This window comes from Cyclopterus lumpus, chromosome 11, assembly GCF_009769545.1.
Source record: "Cyclopterus lumpus isolate fCycLum1 chromosome 11, fCycLum1.pri, whole genome shotgun sequence".
NCBI lineage: Eukaryota > Metazoa > Chordata > Actinopteri > Perciformes > Cyclopteridae > Cyclopterus > Cyclopterus lumpus.
In genome coordinates this window covers 1,047,711-1,071,248 of record NC_046976.1, presented here as the reverse complement: position 1 = coordinate 1,071,248, position 23,538 = coordinate 1,047,711, and the positions used below count along the sequence as shown (strand labels likewise).

The 23,538-nt window shown below is 42.9% G+C and overlaps 1 protein-coding gene across 1 annotated transcript in view; it reads right to left on the bottom strand.

The window, feature by feature from the left end:
• gatad2b (GATA zinc finger domain containing 2B) overlaps nt 1-23,538 on the bottom strand; it is a 40,862-nt gene that overhangs the window by 5,957 nt on the left and 11,367 nt on the right. The window contains exons 2-7 of the mRNA XM_034544976.1: nt 8,260-8,640; nt 5,780-5,909; nt 5,253-5,384; nt 3,736-3,864; nt 1,195-1,359; nt 25-385 (exon numbers count right to left, since the gene is read on the bottom strand). Coding sequence (XP_034400867.1) covers nt 25-385; nt 1,195-1,359; nt 3,736-3,864; nt 5,253-5,384; nt 5,780-5,909; nt 8,260-8,639 — 1,297 coding nt within the window. The 5' untranslated portion in view covers nt 8,640. The remainder of the gene's footprint in view (nt 1-24; nt 386-1,194; nt 1,360-3,735; nt 3,865-5,252; nt 5,385-5,779; nt 5,910-8,259; nt 8,641-23,538) is intronic.

The window sequence follows — 23,538 nt, the reverse complement described above, 5'->3', positions numbered from 1 at the left end:
CCTCTCCAAATGTCAGCTGCTTACCCTGACTGTCGAGCACACTCTGCACCACCTCTTCCAGACCCACCATGTAGATGAATTCGCTGTTGGCGGCAGAGGGCAGGAAGTGCAGGAGTGGGGCGGGGGGTTTGGGTGGAGGGATCTCAAGCAGGGTTTTCTCCAGCTGCTTCCTCAGGGCCAGCTTGGCCGCCGCCTGGCTGCTGGCCTGGTCGGCCATGGAGCTCACCCCTCCTCCGGCCGAGTTGGACATGGTGGATGGGCTGACAGCCGAAGCTCCGCCCAGGCCGCCCGCCACCCCACCGGCTGCAGCCGCCTGCATGTGGGCCAGGTTCATGTACATGGCACTGGAGCCCGAGCGCTGGGAAGCTGCCACCTGCTGGCTGGCCTGCAGGGAGACACACATTCTCTATTGCTTAGAAAAAGTCCCATTTCTAAGGTTTGAACACTGCTGTCACAACTACAGAATCAATAAATATCTACCATACCTTGTTCAATTAAAGTGAGGAGAGATGTTGCTACTCTTTCCCCCATAAAGAAAGCCCAAGCTACTATGTGTGTTAATATCTATACATGAGTTTTGGGTGACCCTGTTCTCCCTGTGTCTCCCTCTTGAAGCATGACATTTGATTGGTCTCATTCTGTAGAGCTGGGGAGTTATTCAAGATAAAGTGGATGAAAAAGGATTTGTGTGCACAGTGGATGAAAGTGTAAAAAGCTAGCCATCAGCAGCCACATTGTTGTGTTTGTGTGCACCGTGGTACGGAACCAGACTGAATAGACACGCATTATCCTCAGGTCTAGTCGGACTGTACTCTGGTTGAATCTCTCTTTAGAGAAGGAATGATATGACATTAGATTGTAAACACCTGAAGAACCGCTTTAACAAAAATAGTGTTTGTTACATGTTGCAAAAAATGTATGAAATAAGCAACATTGAGCGAGGTTATGTTGTTATTTTAAAGTTGTTACAAATGTTAATGCATTGTTAAAAGAGGTTTTTTTAACCTCCTGAACGGAGCTGAAGTTCTGGTTTCACTTTGATTCACTATGGGAACTTATTATGGCAGTTCACAGTAAGGCATGCTGTGTATAAATGCTCATCTTCTTAATGTGCTGCTCTCTACCACTCACGTACTGTTACTGATTGTTGTAATATTCATTTAAAATCACAGCTGGTTCTGTTGCTTGGTTTACCTGCTGGTAGCTGACGGGGTTGGCCATGCTGTTGGATCGAGACATCCCAGGCTTAGAGGAGATCCTCTGGCCCTGCAGCTGGGCAGGGTTTGGGGCGATGACTCTCTGGGACATCATCATAGGGGGCAGGCTGGCATTGGCTGCTGACCTGATGACTGTGTGACCCTACAGACAGGAGGAAACAAAGAGCACTTTTCATTCATTGTTCAACTTTAATTATAATCAAACACACAAGCTCCTCTTTCATAATAACAATGTAACATCGTGTGTTTGTTTATGTATCAACTTAACAGTCAACAGTATGGTTTGAAGCAGTATTTTTGGAAGCTAAACATTAATAGATTAAATGAGGGTCTTTGATGAAATGTGTCTAAACTCCAACCCTTAAGTCACACTTAAGGAAAAACATGTACAAATATTTTGGAGACTCTCAATCAGCTCATCAAGCACAATCAGCTACCTGCAGCTTTGACTGTGACACTGGCATGAAGCGCAGCCAGTGTCACAGACGTTACCTTGGTTACCAGCGCAAACAACAGTACAAACAACGCAGCGTATCCTGTGTGTTGGTATCAGAGGGATTGGACTCTGAGGTCATTCTGGTTAGCGGGTCGGTTCCGGTGTCCAGTTCACCACCTAGAGTCGAACTGTCCTGCACTAAATGCTAACGTACAACTTTTGCTTGTGCTGATCTGTATTGCAAAACACTGACATGCGTTTCTAATATTTACTCTACCATCACCAATGTAAATATTGTGGACATAATATTAGAAACACCTGTCACTATGACAATGCCATACAATTTAACATGAGGAAAAATGTCAATCATTATTGTATAACGTTCATGGAGGGAGGATTTACTGCAGGGCGGTTGTATTAGTTGGACATAATACACTGACTAGTGTGTGTAACACTGTGTACAAGACAGTCTCCTTCCAGACCAGTGGATAGAAAACATACACATGAAGGAGATTATTTTATTATTATGTTACTACCATGTCTCTTTGCATCTGTAGATTAGCATAAGATAATGCATCATTTGCATACAGGTCAACTCTATTTGTACCCTATGCACCTGGTCCCTCCCCTTATTTATGTTGGAATGTGTTACCACAGACCAGTTGTAGTGAGCATCCACATTGAGGTAGAGGTCTCATCATGTACACAGAACCAGTGTGTCCCGTTGAGACAGACGTTATACACACTGTGGGCAGCAGAGGGCAACAGCTGCTTGGTGAGCAAAGAAACAACAAACCAGGCAGAATATCACACACAGGAATCTGGTGAATATTTAATACCATCTCAACATGTAATGGAGGAATGGGGCTACGTCATGCAAGAACAAAAGCTTCCAGCAGGAGGCTGTCTCACAATCAGACCGGGACCTTCTACCATTCATAGCATTCTCACCTATTGATTGTCTGGACTAAATCCAGTCCTACTGTTGAGCAACGTCAGCGTATTATTGTTAACCTTTACCTTCACATAGCAGACACACTCAGAGGGCCAGGAAGATGAGAGCTTTGGAAAACTTAAGCCTGGAGAGAGATAACGCTCACCTCTGTGTTCGGATGTCTGTTAGGAATCCTCCAAATTAACATTCAAGACCAACAAGTCCAAGACAAGACTAATCACATTCTCTCCCAAAACCAAGCTTGAAGAGTCCTCCAGAGATTTACAATTGTATGTTAATTAGGCATCTTAGCACAAGTGAGAAAACTACACGTGTGTCTGGCATCTAATGAACTACTATATACCACTGAAAAAATGAAATATCATACTCTTGTCAAGGGGAACTCTCACATGACATCAACACATTAAGGTAGGGACTCCCCGGGCTGCATGCAGCATGTTATACTTGTAGGAGTCATAAAGAAAGCCCTGAGTGCAGCATTTTAACGGTTAATGACCTGATGTGTCCCCTACTTTTCTCTATACATTACTAATGTATTACTCTACTACTACTGTACATCAATGCGCTGCTTGTTGTTAACTGAGACTGTTTTCATAGAGAGGACAATAATATCCCTCCAATATCTTGTCCAAGGACACTTGTCCAAGCGGACTAGAGGACGACCCGCTCTGTCTCTGAGCCACAATAACAACATAAGGAATCACAATCTAACCCCTGCTGATAGTGACCACAACAATCAGTGCAGTGATCCTTGGGATTTGAGAGAGCGCTTGTTGTTTTCTCCACCTGATTCACTCAGGACAAATACTGTCATGGGGATGCCCCGGTTCTAAATGAGTATTGATGCTGTCCGGAGTTTACGCTTCTGCTATTGGTACTTTAGAAGTTACTGAGTGAGATCTCCTCATCTCAGACCTCCTCTCTCTCTACTACTCTGTGTCTTTATAGGAGGGGCAGAGTAGTGCTTTACTCTGACACCGCTGAGTCCAGTGAGACAAGAAACCCAACCAATAAGCCTTATCGATAAGTGTACTACTATCAATAAAATCGACACTCATCCCTATACTCTTACTGAAGTAATATAATCTCAGGAGCTAAAGAGGTGTACTGTAGAAGAAGACACACACCTGTGCATTGCGGAGGTTCTGGGGCTCAGTGTTGTGTAGGCCTGGCCTCATGGGCAGCTTCCCCAGGCCAGGAGAGCTGTGGATGGGAGGAGGCTGCACAGAGGATGCAGCGTTCTGGACCACTGGCACCTGCACGCAGACAACACAGCATCAACAGGGCCGTAGGATTTATGGAATACTAACCTGTGGATTTGTGAACCAGAGGATTTACTTCAACATGTTAGATCAGATGACAGTACCCATTTACAGCTTAACGATAACAATAGCCAATCTAATAAGAGCATGCCAACGACTTTACCCGTTCTCCTATTTAACACTCATCATTAGGACACCGTAGAACCACCAATCAGAGCACCCGTGTGATGTGCTGTGGGTTATAAATGAAGTAAAGCTGGGGAAGTTTCCAGGTAATAAACCAATGCTCATCTATACAAAAATGTATTCTGATATTTTAGTGAGATAAATAGAAACTGGAATATTCAAAGATGTAGAACGCTGGTGTATGCAAGTGTGATTTGTTGTATAGAGGCAAAATATAAACACTGACATGGTTTTTAGCATATTGTTTTTATGAATTATTCTCAGTAGTGGAAGAGCTACTCAGATCTTTACTTAAGCACAAACCACAAGACTGTAACAAAGAGTCAGTTTTGGGGAGCTCTAACGTGATCAGCCATTTCTTCCTTCAAATTTGTGGAACACATATGATTGACACATGTTATTTCCCACTATACACTGTAATATCTTGTGAATATCAATGCTCACTACAAACCACCATGCATTGTGAATGGAGATGCTAGTGTGAACAACACCTGCAGTGTGACAAGGAGTTGGCTGAAAGTGACTGACTTGGATATTTACAATGAATTCAGACAGTGTACTTGTACACATAGTTGTATTTTTGGGTTTAGGTGTTCGAATATTTCTTTCCTTGACCTTTTGTGAGTTTATTTAGTTTCCTTGTCACCTGATGCATCCTGGTACTTGTAGGAGCAGCTTTCTCTGTCAATATAGCACACACTGGGACATTGATTTATTTAGAGGACTACATTTAGCATCAGCACTGAAATCTACATACAAAGTTTGTCAATGTTCCCTTTGGTGCCATCGCAGCGATAGTAGGCTTGAGGAACGTTAACAATGTAGGATAAGAGTACGACATCATTACCACTAATTAGAAGTGGCCCTAAGCCTCTTCTGTACAATACCAGTTTAGAAGAAGTCCAGTGTAGTTTTAGCATCAAAATATACTTCTGCACCACAACCGTAAGTTAAAGGCCAATATATTAGCAGATCTTTATCAGTTGAGCTCCAACATCCAGAATGGGTTGGGCTATACCTTCTGCATTGTTGAGTAGCTTAATCTCTAATAATACGACATAATACATTTGTTGATTTGATTTTGAAATGAATAATAACAACAACAATAACAACAACAATAATAATAATAATAATAATAGGCACATGCACCAGAGTGTCCAGCAGTGGGAAGCTGCGCTCCCAGCAGCAGCACTGACCTTCTGCACCACGTTCTCCTTCTGCATCTGACTCTGTCGGAGCTTCTTGAGCAGCACCAGGCGAGCCTCCTCCAGACGCAGCTCCTCTCTCAGAGCTTTGATCATCTGCTGCCTCTCTTCTCCCGTCTTCCCCTGGAACAAACAGCAACGGGAACATGAGACGCCTTTGAACCAAAGCCTGCCCAAATACACCTCTAATGAAAGGAGTTATTGAAGTCACTGAAAGGATGTCTCTTTCATTCTAATATATTTCATACATTATTTGTGATGAGGTGTTATGTATATCTTAATATTCCTTACTTCTCTTTCATTTCATTTTAATTGACTGTATCTTATAATTTAAAGTGTTCATTCTTTATGATTTTCCCACTGACAGCCCTGTGTAGTGAAGCCATGCAGCTTTCATTTCTTCCTAAATAATGAATTATGGTAATGTCCCAAGGACTATACAGACTTCATCCTGACAGCTATTGACTCGGATGTGTTCTTGTGGTCTAACACATTCAGGGCAGTCCCTCAGGTTTCACCTTGAACATGTCCAGGTTGGCTTGGTGCAGGCGCTCCTCAGGGCGAGGTGTTGTTCTGGGACTGGACGCCTCATTGTCTGACAGGATGATGACATCTGGAGAAGGAGTTCGTCTGTCAAGGTCCACATCGCTACATGGGAGAAGAAAGAAGAGCAAAACGTTTAGTAGAATTGGTTTGTAATCACAACTGGACATGGAGGCCGACAGGGAGTCCGTTTGTGAGGCAGTGCACGCCACTGTGGAGGAGTTGGATGAGCACTGGAGCCTGAGAGGGCCGCTAGCAGGGCTATCGCTTTAAATATGTGGAACCTTTCTTTATATTTCACTCAAGTGAGCCCTTTAATCCCACTGGTCACTCCAAAGTGATCCACCTTCATGCCTCGTCACCTGATATCATTTCAGGAAGTGTCTGGTTTGTTGTTCTGACTGAACAGTTGCAGCAGCAATCAGTCTCTCACACTTTGTTTTGTTTGTTACACCATTTGTTGTTTAAAGATAAATTTGTGCAATGTGAGTCCGCAGTTATAAAAACGGATTATTTTCTTTTTCTGTGCTCATGTGTACTCGTGGTATGGATGATACCTCCGATCTGTCTGGGTGAATGTTAGGGAATGATGATGATGCACCAGATATCTGGAATATTTCCATCTGATGGAATAGTGGAGCCATAAAAGTCCTTACTTTACTTTGTGGAAACATCATATAGTTTCAAGGACAAGCTGCATTATTCTGTATTCAGGCCCCTTCAAGTCATGTTCATGTTCTGTCTGAGAGGTGGGTCCTTCCTGCAGGCTCTGCCATCTCTGGACTACTTGTAATGACCGTTAGGTAGTTCAGGTTACAGTTAGGGGGGTATGTCCAACTCCAGGTTTTAGACTTCTTCTGCCTCCCCCACACACACACATCTATATCATTTCATTTCTGTCAGCTTGACTGAAATCTAGTTGTCGAGACATCTCAAAGGTCATCAAAGCTAATAGGATGCACCTGAACTCAGAGGAGAACCAAAGGCTCTGAATGTAGTCATAGTTTAAGATCTTTACGTGATTTCATTCAATTTAAGATAAAATATATAAACACTCATTCCTGTGGAAGAAGTCTGACTCTATTGGGGCCTTTAGATACAAATACAAAAGTCATTGTTTCAGCTAAATACCAAATACCTTCAGAGTAAAAGGAACTTTATCCTTCTGGCGGCTCAGTCGCAATAACTATTACGCCCAGTACATGTTTGTCATAGCAGCAGCAATGTTAGGATCCTATTGACCAGAGCAGCGTCTGGCGGCGTGTCTGAGGTGAACGGATGTGGGGTCTAAGCTACTGGAGTTTCCTTTGAGGAGTAAAAAGGAACACTAAAGTTCCCCTTGGTTCAGACTACAGAGCCTCTGTGTTAGGGTTAGGGGTGGCTTGAGCATTGTTTTCAACATGTCCTGTCTGCACAATGTGATTGGTTGCAAAAGCAAAAAAACACAAACGTTTTGAAAAATACATTATCGTGTGAATTGATTGCTAAAAAAACAAGGACAGAGGGTGCTGCATGTTGTACAGATTGCAATGCCCCACGGGGCAACTTGGGCTGCAACCACCGGGTCTGAAACGTGGAGGCAATGTAAGTGCCTTAAACCAGGGTTCTTTCTAATGGCCAGCAGGGAGCCACTTCAGTGGTTGCAAAAAGAAGTCAGAAATGGTGGTCCCATCTAGAGTGAAACAGCCCATAAAGAAGGGCACGCTTTAGCGCGATGCTTTGGGTACCTTGTGACTGGCAGCTCGCTACCACGGCGCTGTCTAGTCTGAGAGTTGTCAGTCTTACAACTTTAACTCTTTCAAAGGGTGTTTTCAGTTCATGAAAGTTGATTGTGACTTTCTTGGTTGCCTAAAAATCCTGTATTAAGGGTTTAGTTGTACTTAGCTCCACCCTCTGGTGTCAATTCTGGTTGAAAGAAAACCAAGATGGCGTAACAACAAAGCCGAACTCACGGCTTCAAAACCGCTGATATGGTACAGTCTGACCGTACCATATCATGGACTGTGTCAATTTGAAGGATTCCGGAAGCCTTGCTACTGGAACAAATTAGGAAATTACCATTCATTCTTATCACAATAATAAAACGATCAAACTACAGGGTTGTGATTCTAATACAGCCCGCGGCCTGCAGTCTCCTACATTAACATGATTCTGTGTCATCTCTAGCAACTACAGCGCAGAGCTATAAAATGAGTCACCAATCACTTCGTACACTTCTTGTCAGTTATATCACCTGACCTAGCACATGTGGAAACAATCAAATAAATCATGGCTTTGAGGGTCCTGGTATTGTTCATCCTTGGCTTTTTATTAATTACACGTGTACTTTTCCTACTCAGTCAAGTCCAAATGTTTTAGTAAAAAATGTATGCTTTTCTCACCGTACAGACACTGCTTCAGAGGGAAACTCTGAAGCATTCTCAATGCTTCTTATGCGTAAATACTGTATTCTCACCATCTTCTCCCAGCGCTCATATCAACAGGCTCATCCAGCATGTTTTCCTTTCCACTCTTACTGGGTCCAATATGGCTGCCGTGGCCTCCCAGCCTCAGACTTCCATTCAGCTTCTCCTCATAAGCGGCACCCATTAGACTCTGGTGGTGGAGGGTGCTGGCTCCGAGCCCCTTCCCATCTCCCATGGGCCCCCCGACCTCCAGGGCTGCCAGGTCAGCTAGGTCCTTGCGTTTAAGTAGTGCCAGCATCTTGAGGCGCTCCATTGCCTCATGGCCTTCCATTTTGAGGCGTTTGGCCAGTGCTTCTTCTCGCTCGCTGGGCGACTCCAGGCCTCGCTTCAGCAGGTTGAGCCTCAGTGCCTCCTCAGACATCCGCTCCATCCTGGAGGAGACAGGAGGACAGAGGGGTTAGCAGAGCTACATCAAACATACATACATACATACATACAACAATCAGGGTCGCAATCCCCTTCCATGGATTTATGTCAAACACCCAAATATACTGCTGCTGAAGTTTGTCTTCTTTTAGCTGCTAAAAACATTGAATACGGGTTTGAACGCTGCTAATTTTCAACCGGCACTGTGTCACTGCAGTGCTGTCACCATGTGTGTGACGATCTATCCACTTCTATCCAAGGTATGCAGGGTTTGAACTTTTCCCAGCTTCACAGTGTCCAGTGTACTCAGTTATCGTAGCTGTGTCTACCTGAGATTGTTTTATGACGATAAACACATGAAAAGCACATGGGTTGAACAATTTTGAAAAAAAATAATTGCAATTATTTTGACTAACATTGCGATATGATTTGCTACATTAGAGGGAATGGTCATTTTACATAATTATTCTCAATTCCATTTTTTTTTTTAAGAAGCTCATTGAGTCTGTAGAATATGATGTGTGGGCCAGAACGTATCTGCAGCATGACAATATTTCATTTTAAATGACAATCGGACATCTTTCACCAAATACTGTGCCTTCTGTCATTTGAATATTGCAGTCAATTTTCTGATTTGAGAATGTGAATGCATCAGTCCGGAGTTCATAGCCAGGTGTTAATGACATCTGGAATTCTGAAGCAAAAACATCCAGTTAAACTGTCACCTACAAGCACAGTTCAGTTCATAAACCAACATGCAGTACTACTTTATCAGTTTGCATAAGTGCAATAAGTTCAGCATGGACCCTGGAGGACTTGAGAAGTCTGCTTGTTGCTGCTTCATTCTACACAGAGTAACACAAGAGAACTACACGACAGGCTGGGAACCTTCACAAGCTGAATCCTGTGATGGAGACGGACGTGGGTGATGGCCGCAGAGGGCAGTGGGACTTTTTTCTGTCCTCCTCCTCTCAGCTGTGGTGTTGAATGTTACACACCAGCTCATCTACTCGACAGCTGAACTGGGCAGACGAAGGAATCATATTGTTCATGATTGTAGGTGGTGTATATTGAGAGGAAAAATGCAGTTATAACATTGAGTATTTATAAAAACCAAGTCTCCTTATTTGGGTAGAGTCCTGAACATTGTCACTGGGTCACCTAAATCCTTTAGACTCACCCTCAACACCATGAAATGCAGTCTTATTGAACTATCCTGCTGGGTGGATGACAGACAGACCAACATTGCCGATGTAAAGTCTGCTAACAGTGTTCCATATCAAACAGACCTGAGCATTGGGGCAGTGAAATGCCAGGATGCAACAAGGATTAATACATTACCAAACAATATGAGCAGCTGATTGTAAGCTCATTCAGATGGAAGTGGGTTAAACACAGCGGGCTAAGAATAGCTTGAATCTCTGTGCTTGATGGTGACAAGTACATTTATGAAATGTTTGATGCCTCCGTGTGTGTGTGTGTGCAAGTGATTCATATCAGCGAGGGAGACTTCGGTGAGGACGACAACAAGCCTTAAGACTCATGTGACTAGATTCATGATGATGGTTGACAGAACCAATCAAGATGCTGCAGCAGAGCACAAGCTGAAGGAAATGACCAAGCAGAAAGTCACCGACTCACTTTGATTAAGTTTCAACTCTGTGACTGGTTTAAAGTCAAAGTGCATAAGTGGCAGACCGCTGCATGGTCCCTACAGTGTCTATGAAGTGTCTGTAGCCTGGGGTCTTATCTGAACTCAGTCTTTCATTACTCCTGAGAGTTTGTTTTATGGTTATCGTTAAGCTAGAAGCACTGCTTTGTCCAACGTTAGATCTCAACAAACAGCTTTCCAACATTGATCTGCACCACAAGGGTGGACAGAATAACAGGAAACTCAAATAAAGACCTGCAATAAATACAACCAATACAATTTTAAAGGAAAAAAAGAAAAAAAGGATGGAGCATTTCTGAGACACTGAGACTCTCAGACGTGACCACAAATGCTAACAATGCCACAGGATGCACATTCAGCAGCTGTCAGTGCTCATAAGCAGAAGGTCTGTGCAGAAGCTATATCGAAATAGCTTACTATCGTGATATTGTTTTTGACAATAGTGTATCGAGATGTCTGCGACCAGTATCGATATGTTTCAAAATAAATATTTTTTTAAACAGTTTAACCCAGTTACGCAATGAGAATACAATATGTACTTATATACTTTGTTTATGGAAAGTGCATTTCAGTTCAGTGTGGTCTCCGCTGAGAGACAATACAAATACATTGAACATGAAGATACATGAAGTAGTTTTGATACAATTTGTCTGCTTTTAAGTTATCAATATGTGATATACGTATTAGACTACATATACAACAGCAAGTTGCATCTTCAGCTCCATTTTTACATTGTCAGTATTGCAATACATTGCATGAATGTAATTCTTATTGTGACATGTGTATCGTATAGGTGTTGACGTGAGCTGCTTGCCAATACACAACCCTAATATAAGCAGATTGAGTTCCACTTGTGCTCCATGAATTTACTGAAAATGCTCAGTGCACTCCCCCCATGTGTTTCTGAAACACCATTGTGTGTAAGGCAAGCAAAGAGACTCGCTCAATAAATCAGGCTGTTAAAATCAGATTTGCAAAGTGTATGTAATATCATACGGAAGATGGAGGATTATCTTACTATATAATATCTGGTGGTCGGATTGAAGACTGCAGAGAGGGGGTGGTGACCAGTGGTGAGCACCGTCATCAGACAGGGTTCAAACTACGAACCAAGGCATTGTACGCATCATTCGGTCCCATGTCGAGACACTGATCATTTCCTTAACACCCATGACTACATTTGTATTTTAATAGGGACCTTGATTTGAACACTCTGGCTAAGGAATCCTCAGAGAAATTACTTGAGTCTTTTTTTAAGTGGTGGCCGTGTAACACTGGTTTGGAATGTTTTGCCCTGTTTTCAACAAATCATAAACAGAATATATTAGTGACTATTGTGGAAATGAACATAACACATCTTGGTGTGTGCAGGCTTCTCCATTATGAAAGACAGAGCATCATGTGTGTGGCCAGACAACATGCAAATGGCTGCTTTTCAGTTGCAGCACAGCACCAACACCACCTGGACTGGCACTAAATTTGGCAACAAAAATAATGTAAGGCAGAGTGTCAGAGACTGTAATTCAGGCAGAGATTTAATTGGCACGTTATCACTTAATCAGCTTACTATTAACAGATTATTCCTGCTGGTGTCGTTCTATCGGTTCTCCTTATCTATTGTATGGCGGTGCTGTGGCTGCTACGGCTCTAATCGCTTTATTCTGTCCTTAACGTCTCTGTTATCCATCACATCTACACCAGCCTCTTTAACACAGGGAGGAGTCTTAATGAATGCACCGTACGGCCCTCCCCACCACTTCTTCTCTAATTAATTTGTGACGCAGTGGAGGAGCCCAGTCGTCGCCTCCATTTGCTGGGAGGAAAAACACAAGCAGCCCCTGCAACCTCTCTGCCGAGCCTCCACCTTTAATGAGCCAGAAAGCACCACTGAGAAGGGCGCTGATGAGCCAATCAGGGTTGGCCTTGTGCTGCGCGTCAGTAACTGGCACCTCCCCCCCTTCCCCCCTTCCTCCTGCCGCCGACTGCCTTTACATAATATAATGACTGTTTCAGTCAGCTGCTACACAAGCCACACACTCTCTCAAGCCACCCCCCCAATCTCTCCCACTACCTCCTTCTTAACCCACCCCCCTGGCTTTGGGCACTCTGCCAGGCCAATGCAATAAAGCAAAAGAAAAGAAACAGAGACATTGTGAGAGAGAGGTAGAAAAGATAAAGGGTGGCGCTTGATAGAGGGCAAATGGAGCATCACACTTTTTATAAACCCAGCACCAAGGCAAGTTTGGCAGGTAGACATCTTTTTTTATTATCTTTTGTATTATCTGACAGAAGAACCACTCACTCACGATGGTGACACTGGGTTGAGAACCAAGCAGAGAGGTACTGTCGTAAAAAACAGCAGATAGAAAGTGTCCAGACACACACGTACAGCACAGCATTCCAACAGAAGGCAGGATTCTGTAAACCCCTCTCCTACTCCAGCTGTATAGTACCACAAAGAAACCCCTCCCTGCTCATCTACCCTCCCCCAATTCCTCAAACCCTATGTCTCCCCCTTCTTTCACTGTAAAAATAAACACGTGCTTACTTTCAGGGGCCCCTTAAATGTAGCCAGAGCTGAGAGCTTCATTTGTTAATACTACACCAGCCAATCAGGAGTGGATATGGAGCCTGTGTAGGCATGTGTGTATGGGGGGTAATAAAGGAGCGACACAGCCAAGATACAGTAAGAGCGGAGGATTCTTTTTTTTCATCTGCGCCATCCTCGCACAAGTCTTTGTGTGAGTGAACAGGGCTAGAAAGGAGAGGCAGAGATGGCAACTCTCTCCTGATGTAATGCCAACTCTTAATTCCCTCTTCCCATCCCCCAAAACGCACGCACGCACGCACGCACCCCTCTCCTACCCCTGTCCTGTCCTGTAGACCCCTCTCCTACCCCTGTCCTGTCCTGTAGACCCCTCTCCTACCCCTGTCCTGTCCTGTAGACCCCTCTCCTACCTCTGCCCTGTCCTGTAAACCCCTCTCCTACCTCTGCCCTGTCCTGTAGACCCCTCTCCTACCCCTGTCCTGTCCTGTAGACCCCTCTCCTACCCCTGTCCTGTCCTGTAGACCCCTCTCCTACCCCTGTCCTGTCCTGTAGACCCCTCTCCTACCCCTGTCCTGTCCTGTAGACCCCTCTCCTACCCCTGTCCTGTCCTGTAGACCCCTCTCCTACCTCTGCCCTGTCCTGTAAACCCCTCTCCTACCTCTGCCCTGTCCTGTAGACCCCTCTCATACCCCTGTCCTGTCCTGTAGACCCCTCTCCTACTCCTGTCCTGTCCTGTAGACCCCTCTCCTACCCCTGTCATGTCCTGTAGACCCCTCTCCTACCCCTGCCCTGTCATGTAGACCCCTCTCCTACCCCTGCCCTGTCCTGTAGACCCTCTCCTACCCCTGCCCTGTCCTGTAGACCCCTCTCCTACCCCTGCCCTGTTCTGTAAACCCCTCTCCTACCCCTGCCCTGTCCTGTAAACCCCTCTCCTACCCCTGCCCTGTTCTGTAAACCCCTCTCCTACCCCTGCCCTGTCCTGTAAACCCCTCTCCTACCCCTACCCTGTCCTGTAGACCCCTCTCCTACCCCTGCTGTGGCATGTTCTGTAAAACACTCTCCTACCCCTGCCCTGCACCGTTAATTGTCTGCATCACAACAATTCATTTGGCTGATGCAACTCTACTCCGTACCAGTCTGCTTTCGTCTCTCCACTACCTCCACCTTCTCCTCCTACTGGACTCTGCCTTTTACACACAACCGGGGAAGCGATCGGTTTCAGCTTGATTCATTGGTGGATGTCGAGCTTATCGCTGAGGAGCAGGAGCCAGATGTGTCAGGCCTGACTTCCCACTCTATCCAAAGACACAAAAAAAAAGTGCAATTACTGATCCGGTGCCGCGAATCACTCACCGCCTCCATTTGTGCCATTAATTCTACCGTCAAAATGGTGGTTATGGGAGCAAAATGGCTGCCATTGCACAAAATTTGCAGGACCCCGAATCAATATCATGTTAAGCTACACAGGCCACTTATTCTATGAACAGACAGTTTGGTAAATAAATCTAAATTTTTCTCCAATTCCACATGTGTGATGTATTTTAAGAACAGGCACAGGTCGTATTGGTAACATTAAGATTTTAGGTCTACGGGGATTTGATTACAGGCTACTAAACCCCTGTTTTCATGCATCATGGGGCTATGTTTAAGGTACTGCCGAGACAATGAAATACAATTCAGGAGGTCCAGCTAGAATAACAGATTACAGATGCATTTAGCCCTCTGGGGTCCAAGGTCTTTTTCTCGATTTTACATAATTTCTTAAATTCACTTTTTAAAAAGGCACTTGCATTTGATACATACCCCTGTGTTATACATCAAAAATTGCCAAACAATCTCAGCTATCTATCTTGTCTTTAGGCACAGTGTAAAGAGAGTCAGATTTATTAAAATTCTTCAAATCTCTTGTGAAAACATCCTTTACTCATGTTGACGAACTGTTTTAGTGATGGAAATTGGTTTACCAAAGCCATAGGTTCACAAAAGTGGTGGAATATATGAATAAAACGATCTTGTGAGAAGAAGGACACAGTTTCTTTTTGGAGTAAACATTTCGCATTTGTGGAAGTGCATGATGATTATTATCATTGGAACTGGAGACATCAGCCCGTCTATTTCATCCCCACCTCCAAAGTCTCAAAAGTCAACTTGATGAGCAGATGTTGAGCAATTGCGAGCGAGTAAGGCGGGTCGAGCATGTGCTCATCGCAATGCCTTTGCCCGTGGGATCGTATTTGTGTATGAAGAGCAAACATGCCTCATTGTGACACAGTGCACTTGTAAGTGCATGCGCTTAGTTTTAATGTGTCTGAGTTAAGACTAATTAAACACCATGTGTATATGTTGAATTAACTATAAGTCGTTGGCGTAATTATTGTGACTTCATCCATTAGGTTTTTTGACATTTTGTCTTCTGTATTTTGGCCATCGCCATCTTCGATTTTTGCAAGAGCAATCTAGGTTTTTTGCCATCGGTGAACCTAAGTGGCCATACTTGGACTGCGGGGAAGTGACGTGGAGACAGCATATATGGCTCTCGTTAAGGGAAGTGAGCTGTCAATCACCTTGTAGCCCCGCCTTAAAGCATACCCTGCTGGTCTGTTTGACTCTAAATGACCACCATTTACTCAATGATCATCATGCTGTATTGAAGAAGACTTGAAACTAGAGATTGAGACCATAAACTCATGTTTACAATGTTTACTGAGGGAATACATCAAAAGAGAAGTAGAGTCATTTATATAGACTTCTATACAACCAGAGGAGTCACCCCCTGGTGGTCAGGAGAGAGAATTCTTTAAGACACTTCCAGATTGGCTTCAATGTTCAGAACCAGAGGTTGTGAGGGTACGTAGCGGTGCACAGAGCGCGATACATATATGTAGCAGCGGAAAACCTAATGAAATTATCCATTTAGATGTTACCATGTTCCAAAAATAAGCAGCCATTAGCTGATTCATATTAAAAAGCTAAATGAGGAGAGAGAAGAGGAGGCTGGTGGGGAGGAAGAGACAACGAGAGATGTGCCTGATGATGCCAGTGCATCGACTGAGGCAGTGTCCTTATACAAGTGATTAAAGTACCAAGATCTTTTTCTGAATACCATGATAAAAAAAATAAAGGTAAAGGTCTTGCATTCAAAATCTTACTTATATGTATGTCATTATATAATCAAGAAAATGGAAATACTCACAGCCAAATGGGCTCTATCATGGTGACATGATTATAACTATTATAACATTAGATCATTATTATTGATGCAATATCATTTAAGATGCATGTTTTATGTGTTAGCTGGCTGCAGTAGAGCAAATTCTATTTAGCTTTACACCGTTTCATTTTATTTAGAATACATATTAATACAATAATTCATATACTCATGAATACATTTAGTGAAATGAAGTGAAAAGTACAATAGTTCCACTTGAAATGCAATGGAGTAGAAAGTAGCATTGAAATTGGGCTTAAGCACAGTACATAAATGTAAATGTAAATGTGCTTAGTTACGTTCCATCGCTGATTAATAACATGCTGTGAGAACTGAGACATTTGGTAGCACTGGTGTAAAGTTAGTCTAGTGTCCTGAACAGTAGAAATACTCTGTTCACATTACGAAGTAATCCACCAGGAATGTGCTTGTGCATGGATGACGTGGTGTCATCTGGAAAGGCGCTGCATAACCCGGAGGACGCCATCGAGCCTTGTTCAATTATGCCTTAACCTCCAGTGTTTGGAATATCTTGCCTTGTAGTTCCTAACAAATGGTCAAGCTCCAAAAACAATGGATCCTGCATTTCCCACAATGCAACAGGCAGCATCTGCATTAAGACCCTCACGGTCTGGTAAACTCCACTTCTATATAGAACATGGACTGCCAGAGACGCTGTAATCATTCTTCAAGTTGTTTGATCATGAGAACACATCAGCACTATAAACCAGGTATTCTATCAGCTGTAGTATTAGATTGTATTAATTATCATTTAGGATTCTGTATAGCAATCATATGTAATAAAATACCTATTGCAATGTGTCATTTGAATTCTTTGTTCAAACAACAAAGCTTGTTCCCACACCCACATATATAATAGAGCTATACATACTATTATATAGCGATGTAAAAAGGAGGTACATAGGTTCACCACAAGCCTATTGCTACACACTTTGTTCAACACACAAGAGGAGATTTACACTTTAAATGTAACATGAGAACAAAATGGCCACCATGGACAATCTCAGAGGAATCCCCTCAGGTGCATGATTAGTATCCTATAGAGGAGCATCGGGGCTCTTACAGCTCCTGGTAAACATGGCAGCGATGAGCTTCAGGCTGTGTGTATGCTCAGGCTCAAGTCATGCTCCACTTTGAAGCAAAGCATCCGTTCATCAGCCACATTTATTATACAGTGAGACATTTCTTCAACATAGAATCGCTAAGTTTTCGTCCCCTTTTCTTCCTGTTAAAGGGATGTTTTCCTGTGCCGAAGAACAGCGGCTTATTCAACAGTGCCAACAGCGCTGTCAGTTCCCCAACCGGCCCGGCTGCTCGATCCGCAGAAACATTTAGAAACTTCCATCCAACATTTTCAGGAAGCTGGTGCTGGCGGGGGGTCGATACCTAGCCAGTCGGCCTCACAGACCCTGCTGTGAGCTGGCTGGAGCACTCTTAAGAGATGCTCCACAGGACCGCGGGCTGACCCCGCCGGTCCCCTTCTGATCCTAAGGTCGAGTGGGGTTTGCCGGGGGCAATTTGGCGTCTATGGGAAAGAACCAGGTGACTAAAGCTCAGTTTTTACTCATCGTAGCAAAGCAGGCGCGGAAAAATGACGCAATCACTCCATTTGTAAAACAATCATTGTGGAACTAGTGCCCATATATTTTCACGTCCTTTCAACTCCCTCAGTCATGTAGAGCTGTACCGAATAGTTTGAAGCTCAAAAGCTTCATTCATTGTGTTGACAAGTCAGCATTCGAATTCAGTGTGGTCCTTCAAGTTTAGAGCATGCTGCTACAATAGTAAACAGGAATACCACTGACAATAAATAACTTTATAAACCACAACACCAAGACCTGACTGAACTCCAAGAAAACATTGTGGAGCGCTCCAGAGCTAATGTTAGCTGCATATTAGCTTAGACATACGAGTATTTCAATAGGAGTATGTTCAGGTTCAGCTTGGAAGGGAACTATACTTACTGAACTTTAGTTACACGAGGTAGGTCGCTTAACGAGGGCGGAGAAGAAGGTTCAAAGTAACTGACCCTCCCGGATGCTTCAAGAAGTAAAGCAAACACACCCGTAACGAGAAAGGGATCCTTTCATTCAACACTACATTGACTGTGGGTCAGTGGAAGAGTCCCTCAATCAGAAGATCTGCGGTTCGATACCCGGCTTTTTTTAGTTCATGTCGATGTGTCCTTGGGCAAGACACTTAACTCAAAATTGCTCCGGCAAGCTGTTCCTGCGGTGTATAAATGTTCGTTACTATGTTAGAAATATACAAACAGTCCATCTACCATTTACAACTGACATTCTATTGGTTGGATAAATTGACAGGGTTGCCATAATAATAATAAAACATTTCATCTAAGAGCAGAGGACAAATCTGAGAACAGATGTTTCGTGAGCACACAGAAGCAGTCCAACCGGAGGAGAATGGACTATATGCAATATCATATCTGACTGTAAGCATACAGTTAACGCAGAAATACAAGCACAAACAAGGGCTATTTGAGTGCTAGGACAGGGTTTTGAGGGAGAGCGTCACAAAATCTGAAGCAAAAAAAAAAAGCTCTTGAATAAAGACGGGAAAAAAGCTCCATAGCGTGTGTGGTGGAACTCCTCGTTGCTGATCATCAACAGTCCTTCAGGAAACCAGCAGCTACCATCTGGCTGAAGTGCAAAAAAGATGGAGAGATGTCCTGGAACAACAAACCCCTCCCTGTGCCAAGGTCCAGCTGACACACTGGAACAGCGTGCACGCAGGCGCACACACGGGACATGACCACAATTTGCATACGGACAGCTTCTGACACTAATGAGGCCAATCAGAATGGAGCTCATAGCAACAGACTTGTAATTATTTTTATTTATTTATTTAAATTCATTTAACCAGGAAAAGCCTCATTGAGATTACAAATCTCCTTTTCAAGAGTGTCCTGGCCAAGACAGCAAAAGCACATTTAACAAAGTTTCAGACATACAACATAAAACAGTGACAGACAATAAAAGCTTTAGTAAAACCAAAACTAAGACTCAAGTCATCACATCCCAGTTCACACAGGTCAGAAAAACCTCTACAACCAGATGAACCTTCCTCCAAATCTCTTTTTAAACCACCTAAAGAGACCGGCTCCCGTAGACTAGATTCAAAGCCGCAGGAGCAGCAAACCTAAAAGCCCTTTTCCCCATTTCCAGACGGACGTTAGGGACAGATAGCAAGAGGAGGCCTTGCTCATGGGTCACAGAGCGACGACGGTAGCTTCCAGCATTTTTCTGATGAATTAACGTACATAAATAAGATGGAAGTACGTTAAGGGGCCTTGTAAATAAGGACATGCCAATGATTCAGTCTACGGATGGACAATTCAGTCCAACCAACCCTAGCATACAGGGAGCCATGCTGAGTAAGAGACTTAAGATTGGTTATGAACCTCAATGCTCCATGGTAGACCGTATCTAAGAAGTGAAGACATTGAGAAGATGCATGCATATATAAAACATCACCATAATCCATCACAGACATAAAAGTAGCAGCAACAAGTCTCTTTTTAGCATCAAAAGAAAAGCAAGACTTATTTCTGAAATAGAAACCCAGCCTCAGCTTCAACTTCTTCACAAGTTGATGAATGTGAGGTTTAAAAGAGAGAGAATCATCAATTAAGAATCCCAAGTATTTATATGACGATACAGACTCAATCACATTGCCCTGAAATGTAATTATAGCTGGAAGGTTCAGCGGTTTTTTCTTTGAGTTTGTAAACATCATCATCTTTGTTTTGTCAGGATTCAAAATTAATTTTAACTCATAAAAACTCTGTTGAACAGTATCAAAGGCTTTTTGCAACTGAAAAGAGAGCCTGATGCTGTGTAGGAGCAGAGCAGTAAATAACTATCATCTGCATAAAAGTGACCGATACTGTTTATATGAATTGTGAATAAAAGTGGTCCTAGGACCGAACCCTGGGGCACACCCTTTATTACATTAAGAGCCTTCAGCATCACCTCTCATTGGTTGTGTGGAGTGGCTCAGGAGTTGATGCAGATACAGATGGTGGCGTTTTGTTGCGTTGACTCCGTACAGAAGTCACTTCCAGCAGGACCACAGGGTGATATTTACACAGCCCGTACCTCACCACGCCACGTAACGCCTCAGACACACACACCTTCCACTCAGACACAACGCCGCTCTTTATTAAACTAGACAACAGCTCATTGTGGGTGTTGCTATGACAACCAGTCGTCTATTTTTAAGCCGTGCCACTAATCAATTCCTGTTCTGCTGTCGCCTGAGGGGTGGGGGTGTACATGTGCATGTGAGGGTACTGATGTGGGGGGGGGAGGGGAGGAGGATGGGGTGAGTACAGTTGGAGACAAAGAGCATGGCAACAGAAGTGAGAGAAAGAGACGGCATTGAGGATTCATCTCATACCAACACACTCCACACAGCAGAGGTCTGAATGTTTCCACGCCAGCATGAACTCCTGCTGAAATCATTACTATTCATCACTTCTGTGTCCACATGGCCGCTTCATCGAAAAGCGTTAATATTTTTAAATGTTTCCATGATGAGATATCACCGCTGTAGGATGGACTAACATTGCCCCTTTGCTATTATTATCATCTATTTGGGCACTATTCATTATGTTCAATGTGTTTTTTTTCACCATGAGCACCAACCGGAGGATGCTTGTCCTCACACTTTGTATGGATGAACTTGTCACCGCTCAAGTTAACAGCCGTAACTCAAGAAGGGCGATCCGTCAGAGAAGTGTGTGGCGATGAAATGCTCATCACAATGTGTGTCCGCCCTGCCGACTGTTATGATGGCGTCTGTCTGACACATAAAGTTTAGGATAGACAGACACGGCCAACACAATATTCTCCTTTATCTAGAAAAGTTCAGGGGTGATCCATTTGAAGCACTCGAAGCGGTGTGCTTCCTCCTCATTGGGAACAATTGAAAATCATAAAAAGTCGCTGTGTGGCTCAGAGAACGTCTTATTTGTCAACATTGATGATATTCATCCATTAATCAAAAGAGTAGAGGACTAAATGGTAATGAAACTAATCAGTAGTTGCAACTAGATGTACGGAGCCAATCATGCAGTCAAACACATAATAAACAGGGTCAGCAAACAGCGGAACGTACACCTCAAAATACTTTTTTTTTTTTATCAGATATGACCAGCGACTGGCTCATCAGTTTTACATTTCCAGTTATATTTACGCCGCATGATAGTTTTATGTTGCACGCAGCGGAAAAAACATTAACCTCACAAAAAAAAAAAACGTGGGCAAAAAGGGCAGAGGACAACATTAGATACATTTCAAACAAGTAACTAAATCAGACAGTTAATATATTATAATTAATTCCAATCATTCTGATAGCACGGAGCTAAACAGCTATTTGAATTGCATGATGCATTCAAACTGTATTGGGCAAAGGTAAATCATAACACTAACACGATGTGTTCAAATGTAATCTTGTAAAAATACATAGTGAGGTTTTGGTGAGAAACTTGAATAAATTAATTTGTTTGAGGAAGATGTTTTCACAGCAATATAAAATAGATATTAGAGATGAATTATGACCGATTTAGCTTCCTAACACTAAGCAGGGTATAATATATAATCAAAACTACTAATGCCAAAATGTTCTTTAATCAGAGCAAGTATTTAAGTAACAATAAAAGCTCCAGTCCAGCTGTAGGATGATTCAATTCAGTGTATTTTCGCTAGCCCAGAATCAAATTACAAATGATCCTCAGAGGGCTTTACAATCTGTACAAATACGACATCCCTGACCTTTGACCTCACATCGGACCAGGAAAAACAGAAATGATATTTTATCCTGTCCATTTACTGGATCACCTTTTAACAACATGCTCACTGAGCAACCTACAAGCTGTTAAAAAGGTACAACAAACTAAAGCCTCCAAAATATCAATCATTAACCATTTTTACATTAAAAGCTTAATTTGAAAAAGAGCAGATTCACACTGACTTGAAAACATGGTTGGTAGGTTTAGGTTTAGCATTACTTCTGTGAGTTGGCCCGTCAGTATGTTCGCTCACTCAGAACAATAATGAAACATCATTTTATGTTTGAAATAATAAAAGATGGACTGTGTCTGACTCTTTATCTAGAACAATCTCAAATGTGCAAACTGTTCAGACTGTTGATATAACCACTGATGTAACGAGGGTTTCGTTGTTCACGTTTTTCCAACGGACTGGCTGGATAATTAAAAAAGAAAGAAAAGAAAAGAGACTGGGATGTGCTGAATGTATATGCTTATTTCAGACAATGCAGAGCACCAATACAGAGCTGGAGTTTCATTTATGAACTACAATTACCGCCTCATGGTCGTATGACTCCGCCAACCATGTCTGTTCAAAATGTCATCAATTCACCATCTTATCCAATTAAACATTGGTGTGAAATCGGCAATTAGTGGGGAAAGAAAATCGATATAGCATAGTCTCGCTATATTTTGCGTGCAGATATTGTTTAGTTAAACGAATGCCAAGTATTGCCCTTTTATTATCTACACTATTAGCACTGCAATTAGGCAGACAGGAACCCGTTTGGCCGTTACTATGTTATCCAAGTCCCGGTTTGATAACCATAAGAACTGAAGAAGCCAAGATATCTATGGTGTCCTGAGACACCTTGTTTGTGTGTGCGGTGAAATCTTCTCTGTGTTTGAGTCGTGCCACTCACCTGAAGTGTTGCAAACATTTAAGAGGTAACCAACACTCCAGCCTTTGTAAACCGCAGATTAATACATCTAACCATCATGGTGTGAAAAAAGTTTTGCTTATCGTCGTTGGCCGAGATTCAGTAAAACAAAATGCGATCTGGAGCTGGGCATTAATCCTTTCTAGTCGCTAGTTGTATGTGAGCAACAAATGGGCAGCAGGAGAGCTAGTAACGTTAGTAACACTGACATTAGCTGTTGTAATATTGAAGAGCGTATGGAGGTTCCACTGAGGAACCAAAGTAATAACATTATCATGATATACTCAGCATATAGCAATAATATCGTATCAGATTGTGACAATATCAGATCGAGAAACTATCGTATCGTGGGGCCTCTGCTGATTCCCACCACCACCAATTAGCATATGAATTCCTGAGTATATTTTGTGACTTTTGATCACCAAATCTAATTCATCCTCCAAGTGCACTAGAGTGGACATTTGTGCCAAATTCAAAGACAATCCAAACAAACATATTTACACTGGTTTTCATCCGGTTTGGGGTTTAGTTACTTTTTATGTGTGCAGTATGGGAGAAGCCTAAATGTACTTAGTTATATCCACTACTGCTAACACAACTGTTACAAGGTGCACAGCGTTGTTCACAGATCCAGACCCTTAATATTGCTTTTTGATGATTGTTGCATTTAAAAAAAAAAAAAAAAAAAAAAAAAAAGGAACAGGCGTAATATTCTCCCTTTA